The sequence below is a fragment of the Castor canadensis genome, chromosome 3, assembly GCF_047511655.1.
Source record: "Castor canadensis chromosome 3, mCasCan1.hap1v2, whole genome shotgun sequence".
Lineage (NCBI taxonomy): Eukaryota > Metazoa > Chordata > Mammalia > Rodentia > Castoridae > Castor > Castor canadensis.
The window spans coordinates 151,995,910-152,019,818 of NC_133388.1; the positions used below are offsets into that span (position 1 = coordinate 151,995,910).

General features: G+C 35.4%; 1 protein-coding gene across 2 annotated transcripts in view; it reads left to right on the top strand.

Moving 5' to 3' along the window:
* The window catches only part of Decr1 (2,4-dienoyl-CoA reductase 1), a 36,994-nt gene that overhangs the window by 4,015 nt on the left and 9,070 nt on the right, over nt 1–23,909 (top strand). For both annotated transcript variants that reach the window (XM_020156115.2, XM_074068810.1), the window contains exons 2-5: nt 8,917–9,119; nt 10,258–10,315; nt 10,440–10,526; nt 11,485–11,632. In XM_020156115.2, coding sequence (XP_020011704.1) covers nt 8,917–9,119; nt 10,258–10,315; nt 10,440–10,526; nt 11,485–11,632 — 496 coding nt within the window. The remainder of the gene's footprint in view (nt 1–8,916; nt 9,120–10,257; nt 10,316–10,439; nt 10,527–11,484; nt 11,633–23,909) is intronic.

Sequence of the window (23,909 nt, forward strand, 5' to 3'; positions counted from 1 at the left end):
TTTTTACTCAGGAGATGGATTTTATAGGTCCTCAAAGGTAATCTAGACATAAAGAATAGTATATATTAAGAAGTTAAGGAGTATGGCCTATTCCTAAAAATTCCAGTGATTTGGTATTTTGGAGTTTGTGAAGTATGAGGGCAGAAAATGTGCATGGAAAAAGATGGGTCTGGTGTCTGGGGTCAGTGCGTTGGGGGCCCGTATTTGTATAACACATTGATCATTTACTATGTACTATGTACTGGTAAGAAGAATTGCGGATTTTTGGTCTCAAGAAGCTTACAGGCTAATGGCACTGTGGGATAACACGGTGCACATTAGGATAGGTGTTCTTGATCTTGGAGGGGATCCAAAATAAATAAAGCACCTCTTCTTTCCAGTTTGAAAAACAAAGTACAGATGAGTCCCAATTATTATTAGAACCAACTGGCCTGTGAACTGGACTTCCTGAATTAGGCAGCTTAACCTCCTGGCGAGGTTGGAATGCTGCCCTCTGAGAGGAGTTAGCTCCAAAGAGGACTTTACTCTAAAGTCTGCTCATGCTCAATGATTGTCTCAGGGTTCACCAGTGACATAAACCATCCACTGTGACAGGGTAACTAAGGGAGCAGAAAGAAGGCTGGAATTCTCTAAGTTCCCCACAGGAGGGAGACATCAGGACTGGGGAAGAAGTACCTCCTTGCCATGTCCAGTTTTATGGACTATTCTTTAGGTATATCTAAACTGAAACCAGAAGGATGAGTAAGAGCTAGCCAGAGGAAGAGGTATAAGAAAGTTCTAGGCAGGAGAGGCCTGTGGGAAGGTCCAGACTAGAAGTTATTGCTAGAGTGAGGAGGCAGGTGATGAGAACAGATTAGTGAACAACTTGTAGGTCCCATGAAGGAGTTGGAGCTTTGTCCTGAAGGCAGGGGAGTGACCACAAGAGTGGAGACAAATGGTAAATTTTGGGTAACCAATCATCTGTCAATAAGGACATGGCACAGGATATGGAAAGACTCGAAGTAGAGTGAGATTGAGGAGGTGACTGAGAGGCCTTGGCGGATGATTCAAGGCTGGGGCTGGGATAAGGAAAGAAGATCGAGGAGGTGATGTAGAACCATGAAAACTGTGAGCAGGAACTGGGTGTAGTGGTACATGCCTGTAATCTCAACTACTCAGGAGGTGAAGATGGGAAGATTGCCTGAGGCCAGCCTGGGCAATGTTAGCATGAGACCTATCTGGAAAGCAAACTAAAAGCAAAAAGACTGGCATGTGGCTCAAGTGGTAGAGCACTTGCCTAGTAAGCAAGAGACCTTAAGTTAATGTGATCAGGAGCATGATCTCATTAGGATGAGGAATTAGAGGGGGGAGACCAAAACAGAAGTGAGCATTAGGGTTCCTGAGCCCAGTGATTTGGACTTGAAGGTTTGAGCATGTGTTGTATGATGAAGCCCAGCTTCCTTTCTTTGGCTCTTAGCTAGCATGTGGGCTCAGGCTAATTTACATGTTAAATGTGTACAGAATGCATTTTTCCTCTTTATTTCTGCTGCCCTCAGTATCTTTCACCTCAACTAATGTGCCTCCATTTCCTCTTTCTAGTTCACAGTTCAATCTTAATCGTTCTAGAACACAAAGTAACAGATATTGAAATGAAGTTTACACAAATGGAAAAAGTTCTCAGTTGAATGGCCTTGATCTCTTCGATGAACTGGAGGCCTGTTTATCTGTTTTTTAGTGAAATAGGTCAAAGTGTAATCAGATTGGGCTTAAAGCATGAAGAAATAATTGAATTAGGCAATAACAGATGTGGTGGTAACTTCTTACATCCTTGTTTTCTGGAAACTTGCAAGTAATTTTATCCCTTACTTCTTAAGTTATTATCCTGATTTAAGCCATCACCATCTTCTGTCTGGCCTGCTATACAAGTGTCATGGTCTCCCTGGCTCCAGCCTTGTCCCTTACACTCCATTCAGAACAATTCTCTCAAAACATAATGTATATCATGTTAGCCCTCTCTTCAAAACTTTGCAGATGTTTCTCACTCAGCTCAGAGTAAAAGTTTCTGCATAGTGGCTGACTCAGCCTGCATGATCTGGTCCCCGGTGCCTCACTGCCCTCTCCTCTTTTTCCTGTCTCCTGTCATACTGCAGCCATACCAGCTTCCTGCCTGTTCCTCCAAGTGCTAGGCACACTTCCTTCTTAGTCCCTGTGCTCACTTGGAAACTATGTGACTCATCCTTCAGCTCCTCCACATCTTTGCTCAAATGTCACTGTCAGTGAGACCTTTGCTGACCACCCTACTTAATGTAGCAATGTTGTCCCTCTACCTCTGTTCCATGCCTTATTTTTCCCTGCAGCACATACCAACTTTTAATATATGATATATTTCATTCAATGCGTTTGTCTCTTGTTCCCCCCAAATATAAACTTCCTGAGGATGAAAATACTGTGTCTGTTTTGTTCACTGCTGTATTGCCATTGCCTACAATAGTGCCTGGGGCATAGTAGATGCTCAATCAAAATTTGCTAAAAATAAATAAACAAGTGAACTCTATACTTAATCATAATATCATGTTTACCTGTAAAACTTTCTCATAAGTGAATTTCCAAATTAAAACAAGCCTTTTGTAAGAGCGAAGATTCTGATTTTTGGTACAAAAAAGAGAGTCATGGAAGTTTTGGGTAATGGAATAGGAGACTGAAAAGAGGTAACTCAAATGAAAGGCAGACAGGAGTGAAAATCCCAGTTGAATATCTCAAATTCCCTCCTAACTTATCTCTCTGATTCATCTCCCTTTCTTGTGTAGTATTGGGAAGCATCTGTTTGGTCTACATCTAACTGCAGATAGATAAGAACTATAATAAAAATGGGAAGAATACCCTGTAGCACAAAGCATCTGCTCTTTCAAGGACTCAGGTTCACTGCTATGAGATGTATCATTACTCAGAAATGTAATTTCTGCCATGCTACCGGCAACTGCATGATTCAGCCTTGCCATTGGAGCTTGGAGTCCAGTGGGGCATTTTCTTTTATATTTGCTCACCCTTACCTTCAAGTTGCTGTGGCAACCAGATCTGTGCTCAGAATCTCAGCGGCCTCTGCAGTGCCCCGACTTTAACTTAAGGAATGGGCAGATGTGCTCAGGCAATCCACACAGGCACAATGCATGAGCTTCAGATGCCTGTGGAAAGCCGTGGGTGTGGTAGAGTTTGGGCACTTCAGTTTTTTCAAGTTTGCAGGGTCACTGTTGGCATTTGGGGCAGGACAGTTCTTTATTCTTCAAGACTCCTTTTCTGCACTGGAGCATTCCGAAGAGCATCCTACCTGGCTGTCCCTGTATTTTCAGATGTCTCCTGCTAAGAACCACATGCACTATGTGGAAGTGGCAGTGGTCTGGGTACTGAATATGGTACTGGATATGGTCTTATGCTTTTTTGCTTGGGCTGTCCTTAAACCTTGACCATCCCTATCTCTGCCTCTTGAGTAGCCGGGATTATAGGCATGTACCACCATGCTTAGCCTCTTCTGTAGTTTCTTAAAGATGTTTCATAGTTTTAATTAACAAACCTTATACTTGCTGTATTAAATTTATTAGTGTTTTATTTTAAATGTGCTTAAAATAGAATTTTTGTAATTTCATTTTCATCTTAATGCATATCTTTGCCCTCCTCCATGATGCTGAGAATTGAATGTAGTGCCTCACACATGCTAAACAAGCATTCTACCACTGAGCTCCCCCACCACCCCTTAATGCATATTTTTGAACAGAAGTTCTTCATTCCCTTCTCCAAATGAGTTAGTATATCTATTGAATAAATTCCTGAAAATGGAGTTACTGGATCAAATGGTATCTGTATTTAACATTTTGATAAATGTTGCCAAGCTGGACTCCAAAGAACTTGCCACAATTCATAGCATTAGATTTAAAGTATGACTTACTTCTACTTTTTACTAAGATGCTGCTTTCTTGTACTATATATTATAAAATTTTGAACTACAACCCCTCTGGTAAGAGAAAAATGATCTTATTTTGTTTAGATATGCTTATAGAGTTATAAATACACACACACATACACATATATGTTCTTTATGTGGACTACTTTTTTAAGCCATTTGCCCAGTTCTTCTATTAGTAAATGACTCGTTAATACCCACATATCAGTAGATTTGGATTTTCTTTCCCTAAGTATAGGCTAACTTAAGATGCCATGATTTCTGATCATTGGAAATGACTTCTAATTTTTTTTTTTAAATAGCTCTTTGCAAGGGCCGAATTTATATAAAAAATTCATGTGAAACTCTATAGGTCTGTACCTGTGCACTTTTGAAAGGAATGAGAGCCTGGCCATCCAATATTAAATCCAATAAAACAAACATTTACTGATTGCCTAATTGATACCAGAAACCCTGTTAAAGTGATGACTAAGGTGCTCTTCCTGCTTTCCTAGAGTGGAAGCCTGGAGTCTGATGAAGGCAGAGATTCTTTTGCCATTTATAACTGAGGAGACATCTTCTACAGAAGTGTGAAAGGAGATGTTGGTACTTTTGCCTGGTTTTGGAGGCTGATTTTGCTAGGTTGAGAAAGAAGTGGATAGTTCAGGCTGAAGAGAAAGCCAGAGCAGAGGCTAGAGGATGAAAGTGCTTGGCAAATTTTAGGAATGCTGAAGGGTTAGTAAGTACAGAGTTTATCTTTGCAGAAGATAACTGGTAAGAACTGAGGTTAAGAAGATAGGCCGAGGCTATAGTATAAGTGACTTGAATGCCAGGTTCAAGAATTTGATTTTTGTCTTTTTGACTCTGGAAGGGATCAGTATTTTTGAGGAATGGGATTTAATGAGGAGGCCTAATTAATAGTGACAGGGGTGGTGGTGGTAAAACAGTAGGCCAATGGTTATTTAAATATTGACTCCTTCAACTTTACAACTTCCTTATGAGAGTCTGACTTATGAATTTAATAGATTTGAAACTGAATTTTCTTGAAAAATATGTGTAGCACATTAAAATATTATTTTTATACAAATTTGTTTTGCAAAGTTAGGAAACTTACCTATGGTAAAAAGGAAGGAAGGAAGGAAGGAAGGAAGGAAGGGAGGGGGAAGAAGGGTTTCTGGAAGATCTCCCAAGGGGGGCAGTCATGGTTGTACCTACTCATGTGTGTTGACTCAGATTTTCAAAGCATTGGGCAGGCCTCCTAAAACACGTTTGGCCTAGGAATCACCAGTGTATCTCCATATTAGATATTTACTCTAGACATTTTAAAAGTAGCCCAAATCCTTAAGTAATTTAGGTACATACTTTTTATCCTCTAGGGAGGGGTCAAGACTCTTCCAGAATTGCAATTTTGAATAATAGAAGTGTGATTGCCTCTCATTAGTTTAGTTGCTTTAAGTTACGAATGCGTGAAAGAGGAAGATACTGTTTATATGATGTGGGAGACTGATGAGTATGGAGGCAGATTACCCAATCTTCTTGAGGAGAGTTAAAGCTTCTAACACTAAAAAAATAGATCAGTGTTGCTAAAATTGGAAGAGTTTAGAGAGTTTTAAGAATTTTAGGTCACCAAAGATAGACAGAGAAATCAATCTTGATATGAAAGGTATGATTTCCTTTTTTGGCACTTATTTACAAACAACTTATTTGTAGAAAAGCAGCAAAACAAGATTTGAAAATGTTTCAAAGATTACTTTGTATCAACTTTTTGTAATTCAGAAGGAAATGGTCAAATGAAAATTTAGGTTATTTAGGATGTTGCTTTAGAAATGATTCTGTGAGGTCTGATCATCTCTGTGGGTCTTAATGTTGAAATGAACAACTTTTAGGCCAATGCATTCCTTGGCCTAAATATATATGGTGAATTTATATTCACATATATGCTGTGAATTAAAAAAGCAAGGTTTTTTTTGCATTTTTAGATTGGTAGGGAAGTGAAATCATAAGATCAGTATTGATCAGCTCAAATAAAATAAAAGAGGTAGACTTACGTAATTATCTGTTACATCGTAGACACTAACTAGGAATTATTATCCTCAGATGTGACATTTTTTACCTTTATATACTTTTCTGTACCAGTTATGTGGTTGAAAAAATGCTTTGAAGTAAACTTTAAAAGTTGTATGTAAATATCTTGTTTAATTATCTCTCATAAAGCCTTACATCAAATTCCCTACACAAATTAACACTAAGTACATAAAATTTCATGGCAGAGCTTGAAAATTTAGAGTACTTTTTTCATTATTATTATTAGGTAGTAACAAACTTACCAGCCTACTGGTACAAACTTCCTGATTCAATCTCAATACGATAGTTCTGGAGGTGGGTGGCAGCCCTAAGTAAATCTGCCATTTATGTAGAAAAGATTATTGTAGGTTTCTTGGATTATTATGCTTTGGCAAAAGAATGCAAAAAAAAATGCTTTGTCAACATGAATGAAGCTAAAAGAAATAAGACTGGAGTGGAAAATAGACAGATTTGCCAATTTATCTTCACCAGCTATTTTATATACATTCCCAAATTTTGTCTTTCAGTCTGTGTTTTTTTCCTGATTATAGAATCAAATCATATTTACTAGGAAGATTTTGAAAATAGTTAAAACCAACCAAATAGAAGAAAACAAAGAATTACCCATAATCCTATCAATTTGTGATAACTCTAAAAGACAGCTCTGAAAGTCAGGCAAATCACGGGTTTGAGTCTTCTTTACTAACTATTATTATTTGTAAAAGTAGTTTGTTTGATCTTTCTGGGCTTTAATTTTCTCCTCTATAAATTAAGAGAAAATTTTGTAGAATTTACCTCACAAGACTGTCATGTTAGAGGGTCTACTGATGACATTGGCATATGGTAAATATTCAGTCTTGCTTACTGCTGCTTTTTCCTTTCTAACCTTTTTTTCTAATCATTTATTTTTATTTGTAGTTAAGAACATACCGGGGGCTGGAGATGTAGCTCAGTGGTAGAGCACTAGCCTGGCATGCACAAAGCCCTGAGTTTAATTCCCAGCACTGCAAAATGAAGAACATAATGTATATTTATTTCTTTTTTTACTTACCATCACAGCATAAGCATTTTCTTCTGTCATTTCCAGGTGATGGGTGGTCTTATTCTAGATCATTGACCATATTTCCAATTATTAGGGCAAGTTTTTAGATATCCTGGATAAATAGGCTGATGGCAATGTTTTAGCTATAGGAATGCTCTAGGAAGAAGTGACAGTTCTGGAGTTTTGACCTTGTCACCATTAACTGAAGGGAGAATATCACATAACTCCCTGGTGTGATCATTAAGCCTAGCAGGCACTCAGAGAATAGACAAAATGAATGTTTAGGAGTCTGTCAGCCTACGCATGAAAATTGGCCCAGTAACTTTGTCAGTATTTTTCATGTTTTTGAGACCTTCTTGTACGTGGAATAAAAATACACCCATTTCCTATGGTTATTGTGATTAAATAGTTTGATATTTAATCTTGGCCATGGTAAACACTTAATGAACATTGGCTCCTGTGATTTCTTATGTAACTTTTAAAGTTTGTTTTTATAATTAAAGTGTGAGAGAATAATAATTTTCACATGTAGTATGATTATAAATTATAAAATATGAAATGTAGCAATACAAATTTTTTTTAGTTTAAAATGAATTGGACTTAAAATTTATTTGTCAGAAGAAAGCCTTTGATTTAATAAACCTTTTAAAGACATTTGAAAAAACTTTTTCTCAGTAATTTAAAGATGGAATGTGATTTTTATCCAAATTATTATTTTTTTAGTGAGGAGGCTGCCTCCAACCTGAAATCCTCCTGCCTCAGCTTCCCAGGTAGCTGTGACTACCTGGTATATACCACCAAGCCCGGGTCAAGTTATTCTTTTAACAGACAGAAATACTTCATAATTTTTAAACTTAAATTTGAATAAAGCACCTGTAAAAATTAATGCTAGCATTTATATGTGCTATATATGACTATAGTTATTTTACTTATATTAATGCATAGTAATCCTCACTGTGTCCTGTGAAGAAGGTTCTTTTTTGTCCTTATTTTGCAGATGAAGACACTGAGGCACAGATTGGTTAAGTAACACGATTGTGGTATAGGATGTGGGAGGAAATTCTGCTCTATGACTTAGCTCCCTAGCCAAGCTTTTTTTTTTCTGTGTAAACACGTTTGTTACTAGTGTTTAGAATACAGGAAGTAAGGGGGAGAGGGAGGGACGCCTCAACTTCAAAGTGACAGTGAGTCAGGGCCTTCCCACAGCTGAAGGGGACGGCTACTCCAGGGTTTTCGGGTATGTACTGTCCTCTCCTACTTAATGTTAGTGCCCCTAAGCAGAAAACTACCTTACCAGATGCCAATGAGCATGCAAGGGAAAGGGACATGTGTACGGCTTCCCTGTGACCTGGGAACCAGGATATGCAGGCCGGAGGCAGAGGCTCCCAACTCAGTTAAGGGCAGAAGAACAAAAAGGGAATTTTTAGAGTAGGCTTTTTTATTGAGTTATAAAACAGGCACATTATCTAGCGTCTCTCTGTGGCCCTCATGCAGCTGGCCTGGCACCCTGGCATATCCCCTCTCCCACAAAACCAAATAGAACAAGGAGGAAGGCAGAGGGAAGTTCTGAGGGCGGGGAATGCTTGGGTTTCCAGAGACCATCCATAGCTGAGTCAGCCCAAAACAGGAAGGACAGGTGAAAACTCTAGTCCCGTGGAGGGTGGGGGAGTGACAGGACAGAGCCAAGAGGGTGACCTAGATCATTCTGATGAGCCATGCTTTTTTTTAACCACTTCATCATGTTATTGAACATGTTGATTATGGATAATAATTATATGCTTATAATGAGTTTGTATTAATCTAAGAATTTGATTATCATTAAATTCAGGAATAAGTTTTAAAAATTCATCTCTTGTGGAAATGCATAGATGCAAGTTTCAATTTTTCTCCCTTTTAGCTTTTCAGTTATGGAACAAAAACATTGTATCAAAACATCAATGCTCCACAGTCTAAATTTTTTCCACCCCTTCAAAAACTCATGCTGCCACCTAATACTTTTCAAGGAAAAGTGGCATTCATTACTGGAGGAGGTACTGGCCTTGGCAAAGCAATGACAACTTTCCTGTCCAACCTGGGTGCTCAGTGTGTGATAGCCAGCCGGTAAGTTGGTCTGTCTTAGTAAGTTGCTTGCACGTCTGTTGAAGAAATCATCTGTGCCACAAAAGTGAAAACATTGATTACCAGGGTTGTAGGATTGATTTGCATCTTAACCTTACATGAAATATTCTGTAGATTAATTAAATAAATCTTTGGAAAAACTCAATTATAACTTGAGATGATTAAAGAAATGACAATTATTCAACTGCTGACGTCCTTGCCCCAAATCCAGCGATAGATTTTTTTCTGTATTTGAAGATGAAGTTAAAAAGAACTACACTGAGGCCACCTTGTTTTCAGTGGGAGTGATTATTATTACTTCTTCAACTGATAATTAATTTTGTGCCGGGATAATAGATGTAGTCCATTTTCTTTAAGATGGACAGATATTTCAAAACATCAATTGTGTTGAATGTAGAGGAATTTCTTATTTAATCATGCTCTAGTACCTATAAGTAGGTAAGTCTGGAGCTTTAGAGACTGGTCAGAAAATTCACCCTTTCTCCAATTTTGAACAGTCTAAACATTTCGATAGACCAAGTTTAAAATTTTCGGAAGGACAGTCACTGTGTCATTTATAAATGCAATTGGCCAGAACATTTTTGTTCTTATGTCATAATGTTTAAAAGTTTTAAGCAAGACCCTGAGTTTAAATCCTAGTACAGTCAAGAAAGAGAGAGAGAGAGTGAGTTCTAAAATACTGTTTTCATTTTAGTATTGCATAATTTACATTCATGCTTTATTTTTTATGTTTCTTTTAAGGACGCAAGACTAAAGCAAATAGGTTAGCCAGATCCAAAAATTTGGCCTGAAACCTACTAACATTGTAGTGTGAATGTATTCTTTTATAATGCTGGCTTGAGCAGAAGAATAAACATAATGATTATAATTAAGAAAATAATTTAAATCTATGAATAGGTAATGCCCAAGTAACTGGAGTAAGAGTAATTCAATGAATTATGTCAAATATATGAACATTGTTTAAACTTCACTTTTAAAAAATGAATTCATTCAAATTGATTTGTGTGTAGATATAATGTTTGTGCTTTCTTAGAAATATAGATGCTCTGTTCTTTAACTTAAGGAATTAAATATGAAAACATTTTAGAACTTACACAAAGTACTATGTGTTTATTTCTAGGAACATTGATGTTTTGAAAGCTACTGCAGAACAAATTTCTTCTCAAACTGGAAATAAGGTATATTAAGAAGTAGTTATTTAAATTAGATTTAGGAATCATGACATACTTAAATAATTTACTCATGTTTTTGCTTTAGGAAACCTGGAAAATGTAGGTTTCTCTATTCTCTGTTATTTTGCAGGTTCATGCAATTCAGTGTGATGTGAAGGATCCTGATATGGTTCATAATGCTGTGTTGGAACTGATCAAAATTGCAGGACATCCTGATGTAAGTATAATAGAAATGAAGCCAAAGCACAAGGCTTTTGATGTTGAAAACACCTGCCAGGATGCACAAAGGAAATAAACCACTGATGTGAGCAAGGCCTGTGTTGAAAAGCACTTGTTTTCTGTCCCTAGAAAAATACCAGCTCTACGTAAAGCAAGGAAAAGATTTGGTGGACTGCTGTACTATTTCCTTTCAGAAATACTTAAAACAAACATGGATAATCATAGAAAAAAACTGATTTCATTTATTTAATAAGATTATGGAAATAACGAGAGCAGTTATCCAAGAACACAATATCTAGTTTAAATGATTCATGGTCTTTGCTTTTTCTAATAACTTTTGATTAGCCTTCTCAGTGGAGAAGAGCAATACAAAAAGGAAAACTACAAGAAATTCCACATTTATTTTTGTAAGACCTAAGATATAAATTGGTATTTTGCTGTTACTGGTTTAATTCATTAGAAAGAAACCATTTCTTCCAATAATTTCAAAGAGAGCACTGTTCTATGTTAAAGAAAGACTGATGGTATGGCATCTGCTGTAGTATTAAGCAGAATCTTTACTGATGGTAAAGAAACAGGTTACCAACCAAGAATTAATAATAAGTTAAAATAAAATGACACCAGAAATTAAAGGTCATTTTTAAAGATTCCTTGAAATTTACCATGTAGTCACATAGAAAATATGCATAATTTGTATTTGTTTTCTTAATAAAAGAGTCTAACTGAATTTAAAGACAGGTGTCAGGATTCAGAAATTAGGGAATAACCTAGGAAATTTCCACAGACTCAGAAAATATAAAACCAAAACAAATCCCCTGGTATCATTTCATAGCTGACGATGAACCTTCAGCTGTACTATATTATTTGGATTAATAAGCTTCAGAAATAAAAGCCTTAGAGGGAAAATGTTCTTTCTCATTTAAACGTTTTTACAACTTACCTTACTCATTTATTAGATTGTGATAAACAATGCAGCAGGGAATTTTATTTCTCCCACTGAACGACTCTCTCCTAATGCTTGGAAGACCATAACTGACATAGTACTAAATGGCACAGCCTATGTGACGCTAGAAATTGGAAAGCAACTAATTAAAGCACAGAAAGGTATGTTTGTTTATTCTTCTCATGTTTATTGGGCCCCATTCATGCACAGATTCTGTGTTAAGCCCTGTGATACTGAAAAAAGTAAGTGGGACAATCTGTTCTTGTACAGTTCACATTGTAATGATACAGATGCTTAAATAATTACCATAGTTTATAAGTCATAATAAATATGTTTCAAGAGCATTGGAAATACAGAGACAGGAATGAAATGTAATTACAGCTGAATTTTCAAAACTCTGGATGTGGAAAAAGGGACGAGTAAGAATGCCCCTGGATTGAGATCTGGTGGAAGGGAAAAGCTATAAGTGTAGGGAATTAGAGAATTTGATGTGGACAGAGAAGGAGAAAGACATGTAGGAAATGACTATGGTGATTGAGGTGTATTGAAGTGTAACTGGGAATTTTCCCAATATAGAAATATGGAGTTCAATGTCAATTCTTTCCATTAAAGCTGTCTTGTGAAGAATGTGGCTGATTCAGAAGGATTACTAGGAACAATGTAGGGATGGAAAAGATAGAAGATCCGTTAAGGAGAGTTTAAAAAAAGAATTGGGCATGTGGATAGATAGCATGAGAAAAAAATTAGCAGATATTTAGAAGATAAGAGCAACAGGCTTTCCTGATTAGCTAAAAGAGTTTTTAGCTGGGATGAGTAGTTTGGATAATAATGACATTAATAATATTGAGAACACTGGAGAAAGAATATAGTTAGATGGAAGTTGCTAGAATAGTTTTGTTAGTACTATGAACAAAATTATTTTATGTTATATAAGTAGTGAACATGTGTAATGTCTATGTATATATATATGTCTAGAACCTATGTATGTACATTTATTAATTTAACAGACACACATAACTTCTGAGTTTTGTGTACCAGTCCCTACACTGCACACCTGAATAGAGGTGGGCAAGACTCAGTCCCTGAATGGATTGGGGTTGGGACTTGAGGGATGGAGCATTTTCCCAGAGAGGATGGAGCACAGTCTGAACAAACACAAGGAGGAAGAGCCCTCATGGTCTTTAGAGGATGTCCTTTAGGGCTTAAAGGGAAGAAGGAAGACATGGAGCTGGCTGGGTTCTTCCCTCTGGTTCAGAAGCCTATGAGGTTCAGTTTCCTCTTTTGTACAGCATGGATAATCTACAAACCAGCTTCGGAAAGGATGTACAAACTGGTGGAAAGATGACAAAGAGATAGGTTTTTTTTGTTGCTATTTTTTTAATGCTATTAACTTCCATCCCTCTTCCATACACTAACTGAAACTGAAATCCCTGGTCATTCATTTTCACTGCAGCAAAGTGGATATGATTTAGAATTGGAGTTTCAGTGACACTTTTTTTTATTTGTTTATTTTCCAGGATGGATAGATAAAACTGGAGAGGGAGACAGGAAAAAAATGGGCTGACTCCTCTCTCTCACCTTTTCTGTCATTGATTTTTGTGTCTTTCTTCCATCTCTGCCTATGTCTGATTTTCTCTCTCCTCACCTCCTGCTCCTATCTCTATTTCTTTCTCTTTCTGCCTTTGTAAGTAAGCTCTTCATTTTTGGTTCTCTGTTTCTCTCTTTGTCTCTCTCATCAATTTGTCTTTCTCTGCCTCATTATCGCTTTTATTTCTTCCTTTTCCCATCTGTGTGACCCTTAGACTTGTGTCTGGCTTTCTTCTTTTCTCATTATTGTCTTTCATTTTAACATAGACTTTGATCTATTTTTATTCATCACATTGGATTAAAATTCTATGGGCTTCATTAAAAATAGATTAGGTAAGACTTTTAAAAGATGGAAGCCAGTTTTTATTCTTTCACAATTCCTGACAGTTATTGATGCTGTAACATGACAGAGTTTGGAGAACTTGGACCCATAGGCCATGGAGAGTACAGTTCAGAGGGTCTGTTTTGGTAATGGATTAACCAACAGTCAAAGAACTCAGGTGCTAATGATCTTTCAAGTATGTCAATGTGAATAAACCTGGAAGTTGGTTTAAGGGGCAGCAGTATATGGTAATCTGCAATCAGAAGTATGTTAGGTGGTCTAACATCTAGGAAGTCAGTCAAGGAAAGACATTAGGACAGTCAGACTGGTGAAGACAAGGACACCAGCAACTGCAAGATACAAACTCATTTGCTGCGAGTAGGAGCAAATCTAGTTTGTAATCAGATAGGGTCTCTCACTTTTGCCTGGGGTGCCTTGGACTTACCTATGCCTCCCAAGTAGCTAGGATTAGAGGCGTGTACCACATCCAGCCTATATAAATCTTTTGTCTGCTTTTTTCTGCTTTCTTGGTATTAAATTGAAATAATTATTTTTTCCATATAAAGTCATTTTTTGGGTACATATTTTGCAAATTGTTTTTTCTTATTCTGTGGCTTGTCTTTTAATGTCCTTACCAATCTCTTCTGAAGAGGAAAGATTTTTATAGTGATGTTCAAATTATGCAAGTTTTCTTCAGTGGCTTAGCTCAAGCTTTTTCTTTTCTTTTTTTGTGGCGCTGAGGATTGAATCTAGGTCCTTTCCCAATGCTAGGCAAGCCCTCTACCACTGAGCTATACCCCCAGCCTGTGGCTCATGCTTTTGGAGCCTTGTTTAAGAAATCTTTGCCTAATCCAAAGTCATAAGTAATTTAAGAAAATTTTGGAAGTTTTATAGTTTCTATTCTTGCAATTTAGGTCTATAATACATTTAGAGTTTAAAGTTAATATTTATATAAGGTATGAGGTAATGTTTGAGATCTTTTTTTTTTTTTGCATACCACCATCTACCCTATCTTCATTCAATTGAGATTTTTGTTAAAAGTCATATATATGAGTTAATTACTGAAATTTCTACTCTATATATGTCTGTTGTCTGATCTATATTGTCTGCCTTTGATCTATGTATCTCTATCATTATTTTGATTATACATCTCTATAATATAAAAGTGTTTTATGTGTTACATATAGATTACTCCGGCTTGATGTTAATGTGAAATGGAACTTATGTCCTCCAGTTTTATTCTATTTAAAAATGGTTAGAGTACTTTTACGTCTTTTGTATTTTCATAGAAATTTTAGAGTTGATAGTTTTTATTAAAAACAAAAGCTTACTGGGATTTTGACCAGGGTTGTGTTTTAAATTTATATTGCAGAGAATTGACATTTTGACAATATTAAGTCTTCTAGTTCATTGGTATGTCTCTCCTTTTATTTAAGTCTTCTTTAATTTTTGTCAGTGAGCTGTTGCCGTTTTCAGGATATAGCTCTTACATCTGTTTTGTTAACTTTCTTTCAAGTTTTTTGTTTTATTTTCTTTTGGGTGCTATTGAAGATGGTATTTCCTACATTTTATTTTCCAGTTCTTTGTGTTTAGAAATGTAATGAATTACTGTTATGTATCAATCTTTTTTTTTCCTGGAAGCCACTTAAATCTTTTCTGTTAGACTCCTTTGGATATTTTACCTTGATGGTAATGTTATTGGTGAAAAATTACACCTTAAAAAAAATCTTTCTTCCCAGCATGTATGCCCTTTACTTCTTTTCTTGCCCCCCCACCCCCTTTTTTTTTTAAGGCAGTACAGTGTTGAAATAGCAGTAGTGAAAACTATACCAAGAACAAGTCAAACACATTTCCTCCTGACAGCAGAAGGAAAGCACTTAGACTTACATCATCTGGTGTGTTTTTTTTTTTATAAATGTCCTTTACCAATTTGAGGATTTTCTCTTCTATAGCTAATTTGCTGTTAATAGCTTGTTTTTTAAAATACTGGATTGGTATTGAATTTGTCAAGTCCTGCATATTTATCAAAATGACCATATTTTTTAGCCCATTAATATGATTTACATGGGTTAACTTTTTAAATTAAACCAACATTGCATTCCCAGGTTAAATCCTGCTTAGTCATGATACTGTCTATTTTCGTGTATTGCTATGTTTGTTTTACTAAAATTTTCTCATGTTCAGTATTTCGGCTTACAGCTTGTACATTTCATTGAGTTTCTCAGAGCAGTCCTTTAGTGTTTGCTTAGCTCAGGGATGAGCCAAGGATTTGAGGGGAGTTTATATAGGTATTACTTCCTCTTTTCCAGCTGCTGTGTTAGTCTTCACTCAGTCCTTTGAAATGGGTAATGTGTTGGTTACAGTCCTGCCTTTGAAATTTAACCTAAAAACAACAGATACCTCCTGTGCCACTATCAAATACATTAGTGTTCAACGTAGTTGTGATCCTCTTCATATTTGGAGGCTTTTCAGAAACTTAAGTTACTTAGCATTCAAGTAAAATTGCTGGCCGCAAATCTGTTACTATCCTTTAAGAGTACTTTTGGGTCTCATCTAAAATTTTTCTTAAATTTCATTTTTGTTTCTTTTACATGTTTCAGTTAAAAAATATGACAGCCTATCCACCCGCTATTATATTTGATTTGGGACCAGCTTTGGTAATTGAAACACATGAGTTGTTTTATACTCAGAAGCTAGAATTCCTTCCACATAAAACCTTATGAAAATTTTGTATTGATTACTGCAAGTACTCTAATTATTAAATAAAGGCATATAATACAGCAGGTGTTAGGATACAAAAGTGTTATTTATAAGGATCTGTCTTAACTTTTAACAAAATTTTTATTCCTAGCTCCTCTTTGTTTAAACAGCTAACTTAGACTGAGCGCTTATTCTATGTGAAGCTTTAGTCTAACTACTAACACTTACTAGCTTATTTATTACTTGCAATGCCTGTGTAAGACAAGTGCTATTTTACTCCCACTTATAGATATGAGTGGAAACTTAGGCACAGAGTTAATATTTGTTAATAATATATGAGGTGAAGTTTTTGTTTGTTTGTTTGTTATTTGTTTCGAGACAGGATCTTGCTATGTAGCCCAGGCTGGCTTGGAACTTAAATCCTCTTGCTCCCTGCCTCCTGAGTGCTGGAATTACAGATATGTATCATCATACCTGACTTGAGGTAAAGGTTTTTAAAACTCACTTTTATAGATATGAAACTATGGTTTATTAAGCACACAGTAAGTGTTCACTATTATTATTAAAATTGACAGTTGACATAGTTTTAAATTTCTTCTTAGTTGTAAGTAGGAAAAAAAGAAGGAATATGTGGTTTGGTTCTAATCACGGTAACACAGTCTATACCTGACACTTGGACAGATAGTTTAAAGCTACTACTCAGCTTTTTCATATGTAAAAGATGTGATAATAAATTATTCCAATATTTACTGTCAAAGCGATGTGTTAGGTACAAGAGCCTCATGAAAAATATAGACTGCTTTAGAGATGCACATGTGCATTCATGTGAATGAATATATGGTAGTATAGATAAGGTAATGAATTTGTTGGAAATAATTTTAGGAGCTTCAGAGAACCTATGACTAAGGAACAGTGAAAGTGATTGCAGGGAAGCATGAGCCATAGGGAGTCTGTCAGGGAAAAGGAAGGGGTGAAAACTCACTATCCTTGAATACCAATCATGTAAAATGGAGGGGAAAAAGAAAGTAACTAAGAAATGTCTGTAAAAGGAATTAGGAAAGGATGGGTAATTGTTGGAATTTTACCTAAAGTAATCTTACCCACAGTCTTGTGCTAAAGGAAGAGAAGAATAAATGTAAATCACCGACTGGAGAAAAAATGAGAAAAAAAGCCTTTTAGTCAATAGATATAAAAAAATGATTTTCAAGGCCAGAGGTCTTAGAAGCATTGAACTAAATAAAATGCTCTATATTGTTCTTGCAGTTCAGTTAAATTATCAGAAAACATAAAGCTTTTCTTAACCATCCTGCTGTTCTCCTGGAGTACATAAAGTACGAGCTGTGAACACCAAAATAAAATTTCAAAGCATTCTTATTTCCAATATAATAGATATATGTGGTCAGTTACTCTTCCTTCATTTTCCATAATCTGAAACTCTCTGCCTATCCAACCTCATGTCACTGTATAGCAACCCTTCTTTGAAGCTTAAAAGAGCACATGAAGTATGAAGATGAAAGAGAACAGGAGGGACTGAATCCAGAGTGAGACATTATTTTCAGTATTCTGGAATAATGATGATGATCAGGTGGTAACTAAATTGGAGGAGCATGAAGGTCAGTGGAGATGGGAAGATTGGGAGCTGCAATATCTATGATCTTATCCATGTGGATGTTGACATCTACTAGGATGGTGGCAAAAGTTGGGTTTGAGGTGTGAATACCAGTGTAGCTTTGAAGTCAGGAGTCAAATTTTGATGAGAGGCAGAGTATCTGCAAAGTGAAAGATAGCAATAATTGAAGTTACAGGTGAATAAAAATCTGGATATTATTTTCAAAATGGAGCATTTTACATGAGAGTGGATGAGTAATGGGTACAATCTGAGTTCAAGTATCTTCATACATTTCCATCACTGGTCATTGGTCAACTTGTTCATTGATTTAATTTTCATAATGTGTAATGAAATAAGGTTTTAGAACGTTTTTAGTAGTGAAAGTGATAGTAAGGTTTATTAGGAAAAGAATACACTTCCAATAGACTGAAAATGGGTTATCTCTAGAGAGAATGAGAATGACGAGGTTTTGGAACATTTGAGTCTTCTGAAATTTAGACCTAACCTTGCACACATTTTATCATTTTTAATAGGCAGAGTGATAGCTACTATTTCTTTGTTACTATTTTTTTCTGTTTTGAAATAAGGATAGGCTAGCACAACTTTTAAACATTTTAAATTTTTATTTAATATTCATGGCCATGGTTTATTATAGTGAAAGGATACAAAGCAAAGATAATAAAGGAAAAAGGCACATTGAGACAATAAACGAAAAAAGGCATATTGGACCAATTCCACCTTCTAGAATTCTCTCCCAGTGGAGTTGTGCAAGCATGCTTATTCCTTCAGTGACTTGCTGGGGGAAATTTCTGCCCAGGGAAGCTTGTTTGAGCCTAAGTACCTGGAGTTTTTAAAAAATGGTCACATAATTGTACATATTTATGAGGTAGTATGTGATAATTCAATACTTATATACAATGTATAATGATCAAATCAGTGTAATTAGAATTACTTTTGCAAAATGCTCTTCTTGTTATTTTAAGATATATAATAGTTTTAAACTATACTCCGTACTGTGCTATAGAATGTTAGATAATTTATTCCTCGTATCTAATTGTACTTGGGTACCTATTATTTATCCCCTCTCCTCCTTACCCTTCCTAGCCTCTAGTGTCAACTACTCTCGTACTTCTATGTGATCAACTTTTTAAGCTCCCATGTATGAGTGAGAACATGTGGTACTTGTCTTCTGTAGCTGGCTTATTTCACTTGGCATAATGTTCTCCATGTTGCTGAAAAATGATAGAATTTCATTCACTTTATGGCTAAATGACATTCCATTGTATATATGTGTGTGTGTGTTTGTGTGTGTGTGATATTATATAATTTTTATGCATTTGTCCATTGATAGAAACTTCAGTGGATCCCATATCTTGGCTATTACGAATAATGCTATGATAAATACAGGAGTGCAGATATTTCTTTGACATATTAGTTTCACTTCCTCTGGATATGTACCCTGTACTGAGATTGCCATATCATGTGTAGTTCTATTATTAGTTTTCTGAAGAACCTCCATACTTTATCCATAGTGGGTGTACTGTAGACATTCCTACCAATCATGTATGACAGTTTCCCTTTCTCTTATCCTCATCAGCATTTGTAATCCTTTTCTTTATCATAATAACCATTCTAACAGGGATGATGTGATAATTTATTTTGGGTTTGAGTTGCATTACCTTGATGATTAGTGATATTAAACTTTTGTATACTGGTTATTTTACATCTTTTGAGAAATGTCAGATCATTTAACTATTTTAAAATTGGATTATTTGTGCTTTGCTGTTGAGTTTTTTTGAGTTTGGGTATTAATCCCTTGCTAGATTAATAGTTTGCAAGTATTTTCTCTCATTCTGCACATTGAATCTTCACTTGATTCTTTCTTTTGTTGTGTAGAAACTTATTAATTCGATATAGTCACATTTCTCTAATTTTAGTTTTGTTGCCTATGCTTTTGGGTTGTTAGACAAAACATATTCTCCCATACTAGTCTTGAAGTATGTTTTCTATGTTTTCTTCTAGTAGTTTAAGATCTTAAATTTAGATCTTTGATCCATTTTTAATGGATTCTGTATATGGCAAGACTCTAGTTTCATTCTTCTGCATATAGATAGCACATATTCCTAGCACCATTTATTGAATGTTGGCAACTTTGTCAAAAATTGGTTGAATGTTATATATGTGGATTTATTTCTTATTTCTCTATTCTGTTCCATTGCTCTAAGAATTGGTGTTTATAACCTAATTTTCTCTATTTTTTAAATATCAGTAAATAATAGAAAATCACTTCTGTCATCTGCACTAGACTGTTAGAAACTTGCCACTCTACCAATTTCATCCATAGGCAATTACTCTAATGGAAATCATTGGTTTTTTACAGAAGAACAAATGTCTGTGACTAAACTGGGAATCTGTCGGCTCTTTACCTTGGACTTTTAGCACCATAATTCATTTTTTGAAGTTCAGGTGCTAATCGTTTCACCAGGCAACATTTGTTTCTTTTGAAAAAATGCAATGTCAAATTGTTACCTCCTGTTCACACTTAGGAAAAAAAAAGAAAAAAAAAGAGCAGCATTTTATTGTAAGCAGTGAATATCCAAATTGTCTAATCTAAGGAAGTAAAACCCTCAGTAAGAAAGAGAAGAGTGCAGTAACTTTCATTTTCGACATCTAAATTATATTATGATGGTGAAACCCCTCTCACCACACTTGGAGAAACATACTTGTTTAATCTCAATTGGAAGATGGTGTATTTTGTATTGAAGCATTTGCTTTGTGTAATTGTCACTGTTAAAGTAGTTGCTACAATTTTGCTGTAAGAATGATGCCCTTGGCATCTCTTGTCAGGATACTGTAATGGAGCTCACTAATGTTCTACATCCCTTGTTTTTCACAGAGTAATATTTAAAAGGAATTACTAGAATGACTAACATAACCATTATTATTTCTCATCCCTTCAAAATGGTACTCCTGCTACCTCCTTCACCCCCATATTCTCCAGGATGTACTGAATTTTGTTTCTATTCTAAAAAATGATGATGGAAAAAGAAACTAAATTTTTGGAGGAGAGAAAAACTTACCTGATTGTTCTTCAGAATACTTTCCTTGTAGTCTTTCAAATTTAAATTTCTTAAAGTGTGTTTCATGAAGTACATAAAGTATGTTTTGGTCCTTTTGCAAATATTAAACTTAGAGTCTTTACTTATCTAGTGCTATGTCTGAGTAAGAAGTAAAAAATCACTGATTTCTCAGAGCCAAAGATTACTCTTGATCTTTCATTCATTCAGTTAATTTATTGAGAACCTACTATGTTGTAGGCACTGATAATTTATTACAGAATCATTATTAATACACCATTAAAAGTTAGAACACACAAACTTTTTTTGAGACAAAGTCTATCTATGTTTCCCAGGCTAGCCTGGAACTCATTATATAGCCCCCCCACTGACCTCAAACTCCTGCGCTTCCTGCTTCAGCCTAAGGAGTACTGGAATTACAGGTGTGCACCACCTTGCCCATACTGTTATTAGTGGATACATATTGCACAAATAATGGGTTTCTCAAATAGTCCCCTTTCTACATTTAGGTCTTTTTTTAAAAAAAATCTAGACTCCACAAATGAGAGAAACATACAATATTTATCTGAGTCTGGTTTGTTTTGCTCAACATGATTATCTCTAGTTCCTCCATTTTAGAATACCACTTTTTCTTTCTCCATTAGTCCACTGATGGGCACCTAAGTTAATGCCATAACTTGGCTGTTGTGAATAACACTGCAATAAACATGGGTGTGCAGGTATCTCTATTGTATGCTTACTTTGATTCCCAGGAGTGGCATAACAAAATCATATGATAGTTCTACTTTTGATTTTGTGAGGAACTGATTTCCATATTGACTGAACTAATTTACATTCCCACCAACAGTATATAAGGCTCCCTTTTTCTCCATCCTCACCAGCATTTGTTGTTGTTTGCTTTCTTTATGATAGCCATTTTGACAGGGGTGGAATAGAATCTCAATGTAACTTTGATTTGCATTTCCCTGATGGCTAAGGCTGTTTAACATTTTTCATGTATTTATTGGCCATTTGCACTTTTGAGAGCCATCTGTTCTATATATTTGCCCATTTATTGATTGGATTATTTGTTCTTTTGGTGTTCAATTTTTTGACTTCTATATATATTCTAGATATTCTGAATATCAATCCCTTCTCACCTGGATAGCTGGCAAAGATTTTCTCCCATTTTCTAAGCTGTTTCTTCACTCTAGTATTTGCTTCTGTTGCTTTGCAGAGCTTTTTAATTTGATGCAATCCCATTTGTCAACTCTTGCTATTATTTACTGAGCTGTTGAACTTCTATTCAGAAAATAATTGCCTATACCTAGATCTTAAAGTGTTTCCACTATGTTTTTCTTTGGTAGTTTCAAAGTTTTAGGTTTTACTTTAAAATCTTTGGCCGTTTTGAGTTGATTTTTTTTATAGAGTGAGAGATAGTTTCCCTCTTTTGCATGTGGATATGCAGTGTCCCAGAACCATTTGTTGAAGAGACTTTTTCTCCAACATATTTTCTTGGCACATTTGTTGAGAATCAGATGTCTGTAGTTGCGTGGGTTTATTTTGGTATCCTATATTGGTCTACATATTTGCTTTTGTGTTGTGAGACTATGGCTCTGTAGTGTAGTTTGAAGTTAGGTATTGTGATACCTCCAGCATTGGTCATTTTGCTCAGGATTGCTTTAGCTATGTGTGGTCTTTTGTGCTTCTATATGAATTTTGGGATTTTTTTTCCCTATTTCTATGAGGAAGTCATTGGAATTTTATTGGGATTGCATTGAATTTGTAGATTGCTTTTGGTCAAACAGCCATTTGTAAAATATTAATTCTGTGCACTCATCAACATGGGAGATCTTTCCAACATCTACTGTTGTCTTTGATTTTTTCCTTCAGTGTTTTATAGTTTTCATTGTAGAGTTCTTTCACCTCCTTCTTTAGATTTATTCCTATGCATTGATTGATTGAGTGATTGATTGATTGAATAAGCACTGTATTGAATAAGAATGGAGAGAATGAACACCCATGTCACATCACTGATTTTAGAATAATGCTTTTAGTGTTTGTCAATTTAGTTAGCTGTGATTTGTGTATATAGCCTTTATTGAGTTGAGGTATGAAACTTCTGTCCCTAATTTCTTCAGGGCTTTTAGCAAAAGGGACATTAAATTTTGTCAAAGGCCTTTTCTATGTATATCGAGATGACCATGTGATTTTTTTCTGCTTACATGCTTTAATATATTTATTGATTTGTTTATGTTGAACTTTCCTTGCATCTCAGGAATGAAACAGACTTAATCATGGTGTATGATATATTAGTGTGTTGCTGAACTTGGCTTGTAAGCATTTTATTAAAGATTTTTGTTTCTTAAGTTAATCCAGTAAATTGGCCTGTATTTTTCTTTCTTGTTATATTCTTATTCAATTTTGCTCTAATGGTAATACTGCCTTTGTAAGTGAGTTTGGCAATATTCCATCCCTTTTTATTTTATGAAATAGTTTGAGGAATATTGCTATTCCTCAAGGTTGGAACAGAAAGTAAGTAGGTATCTGTGGGTATATAGTTCCAAGGAAACTGCTGTTGAGGAAAAACTGTGAATGCTCAGCAAGCACAGAATTCAGTACTGCACTATGGATGCTGGATTCATTTTTCCTATAATTTTGCCCAACTTCTGCCACAGACATTCAGCCTATCAACAAATCTAAAATTTTCAGTTTTTCAGTTAAATTAAAGTGCATGAACTTTTACTTTACTTTTGGGGCACCATTTGCGTTTTGGAGGGCATATTTTCACTCAGCAGATCATATATGACTAAACACTATTGAGGGTAAAGTGGGAGTGAGTGTGAGTGTCTCCACATCAACTGAGATGCATATTGTATGCATGGGAATTTAAAATATTTGTTTTTGAAATTTCTTTTTTATTTTTAAATTTCTTTTATTTTTTTTACTATACTTGGTCAAAACTGCATGTACTAAATCTGTGGATAAGTCAGGCTTTGTGTACTTATAAGATAAACTAGGAGTTTAAAAATTATTAAAAGGTAAAAGTATTAGTAGGTAATGAAAGTAAGGGAGAATTATAAAGAAAAAAGAGAAGAAATCATATAGGAAAGAGAGGACAAGTATATGAGATGTAGGTGTAAGAAATAATAGTGAGGAAGAAC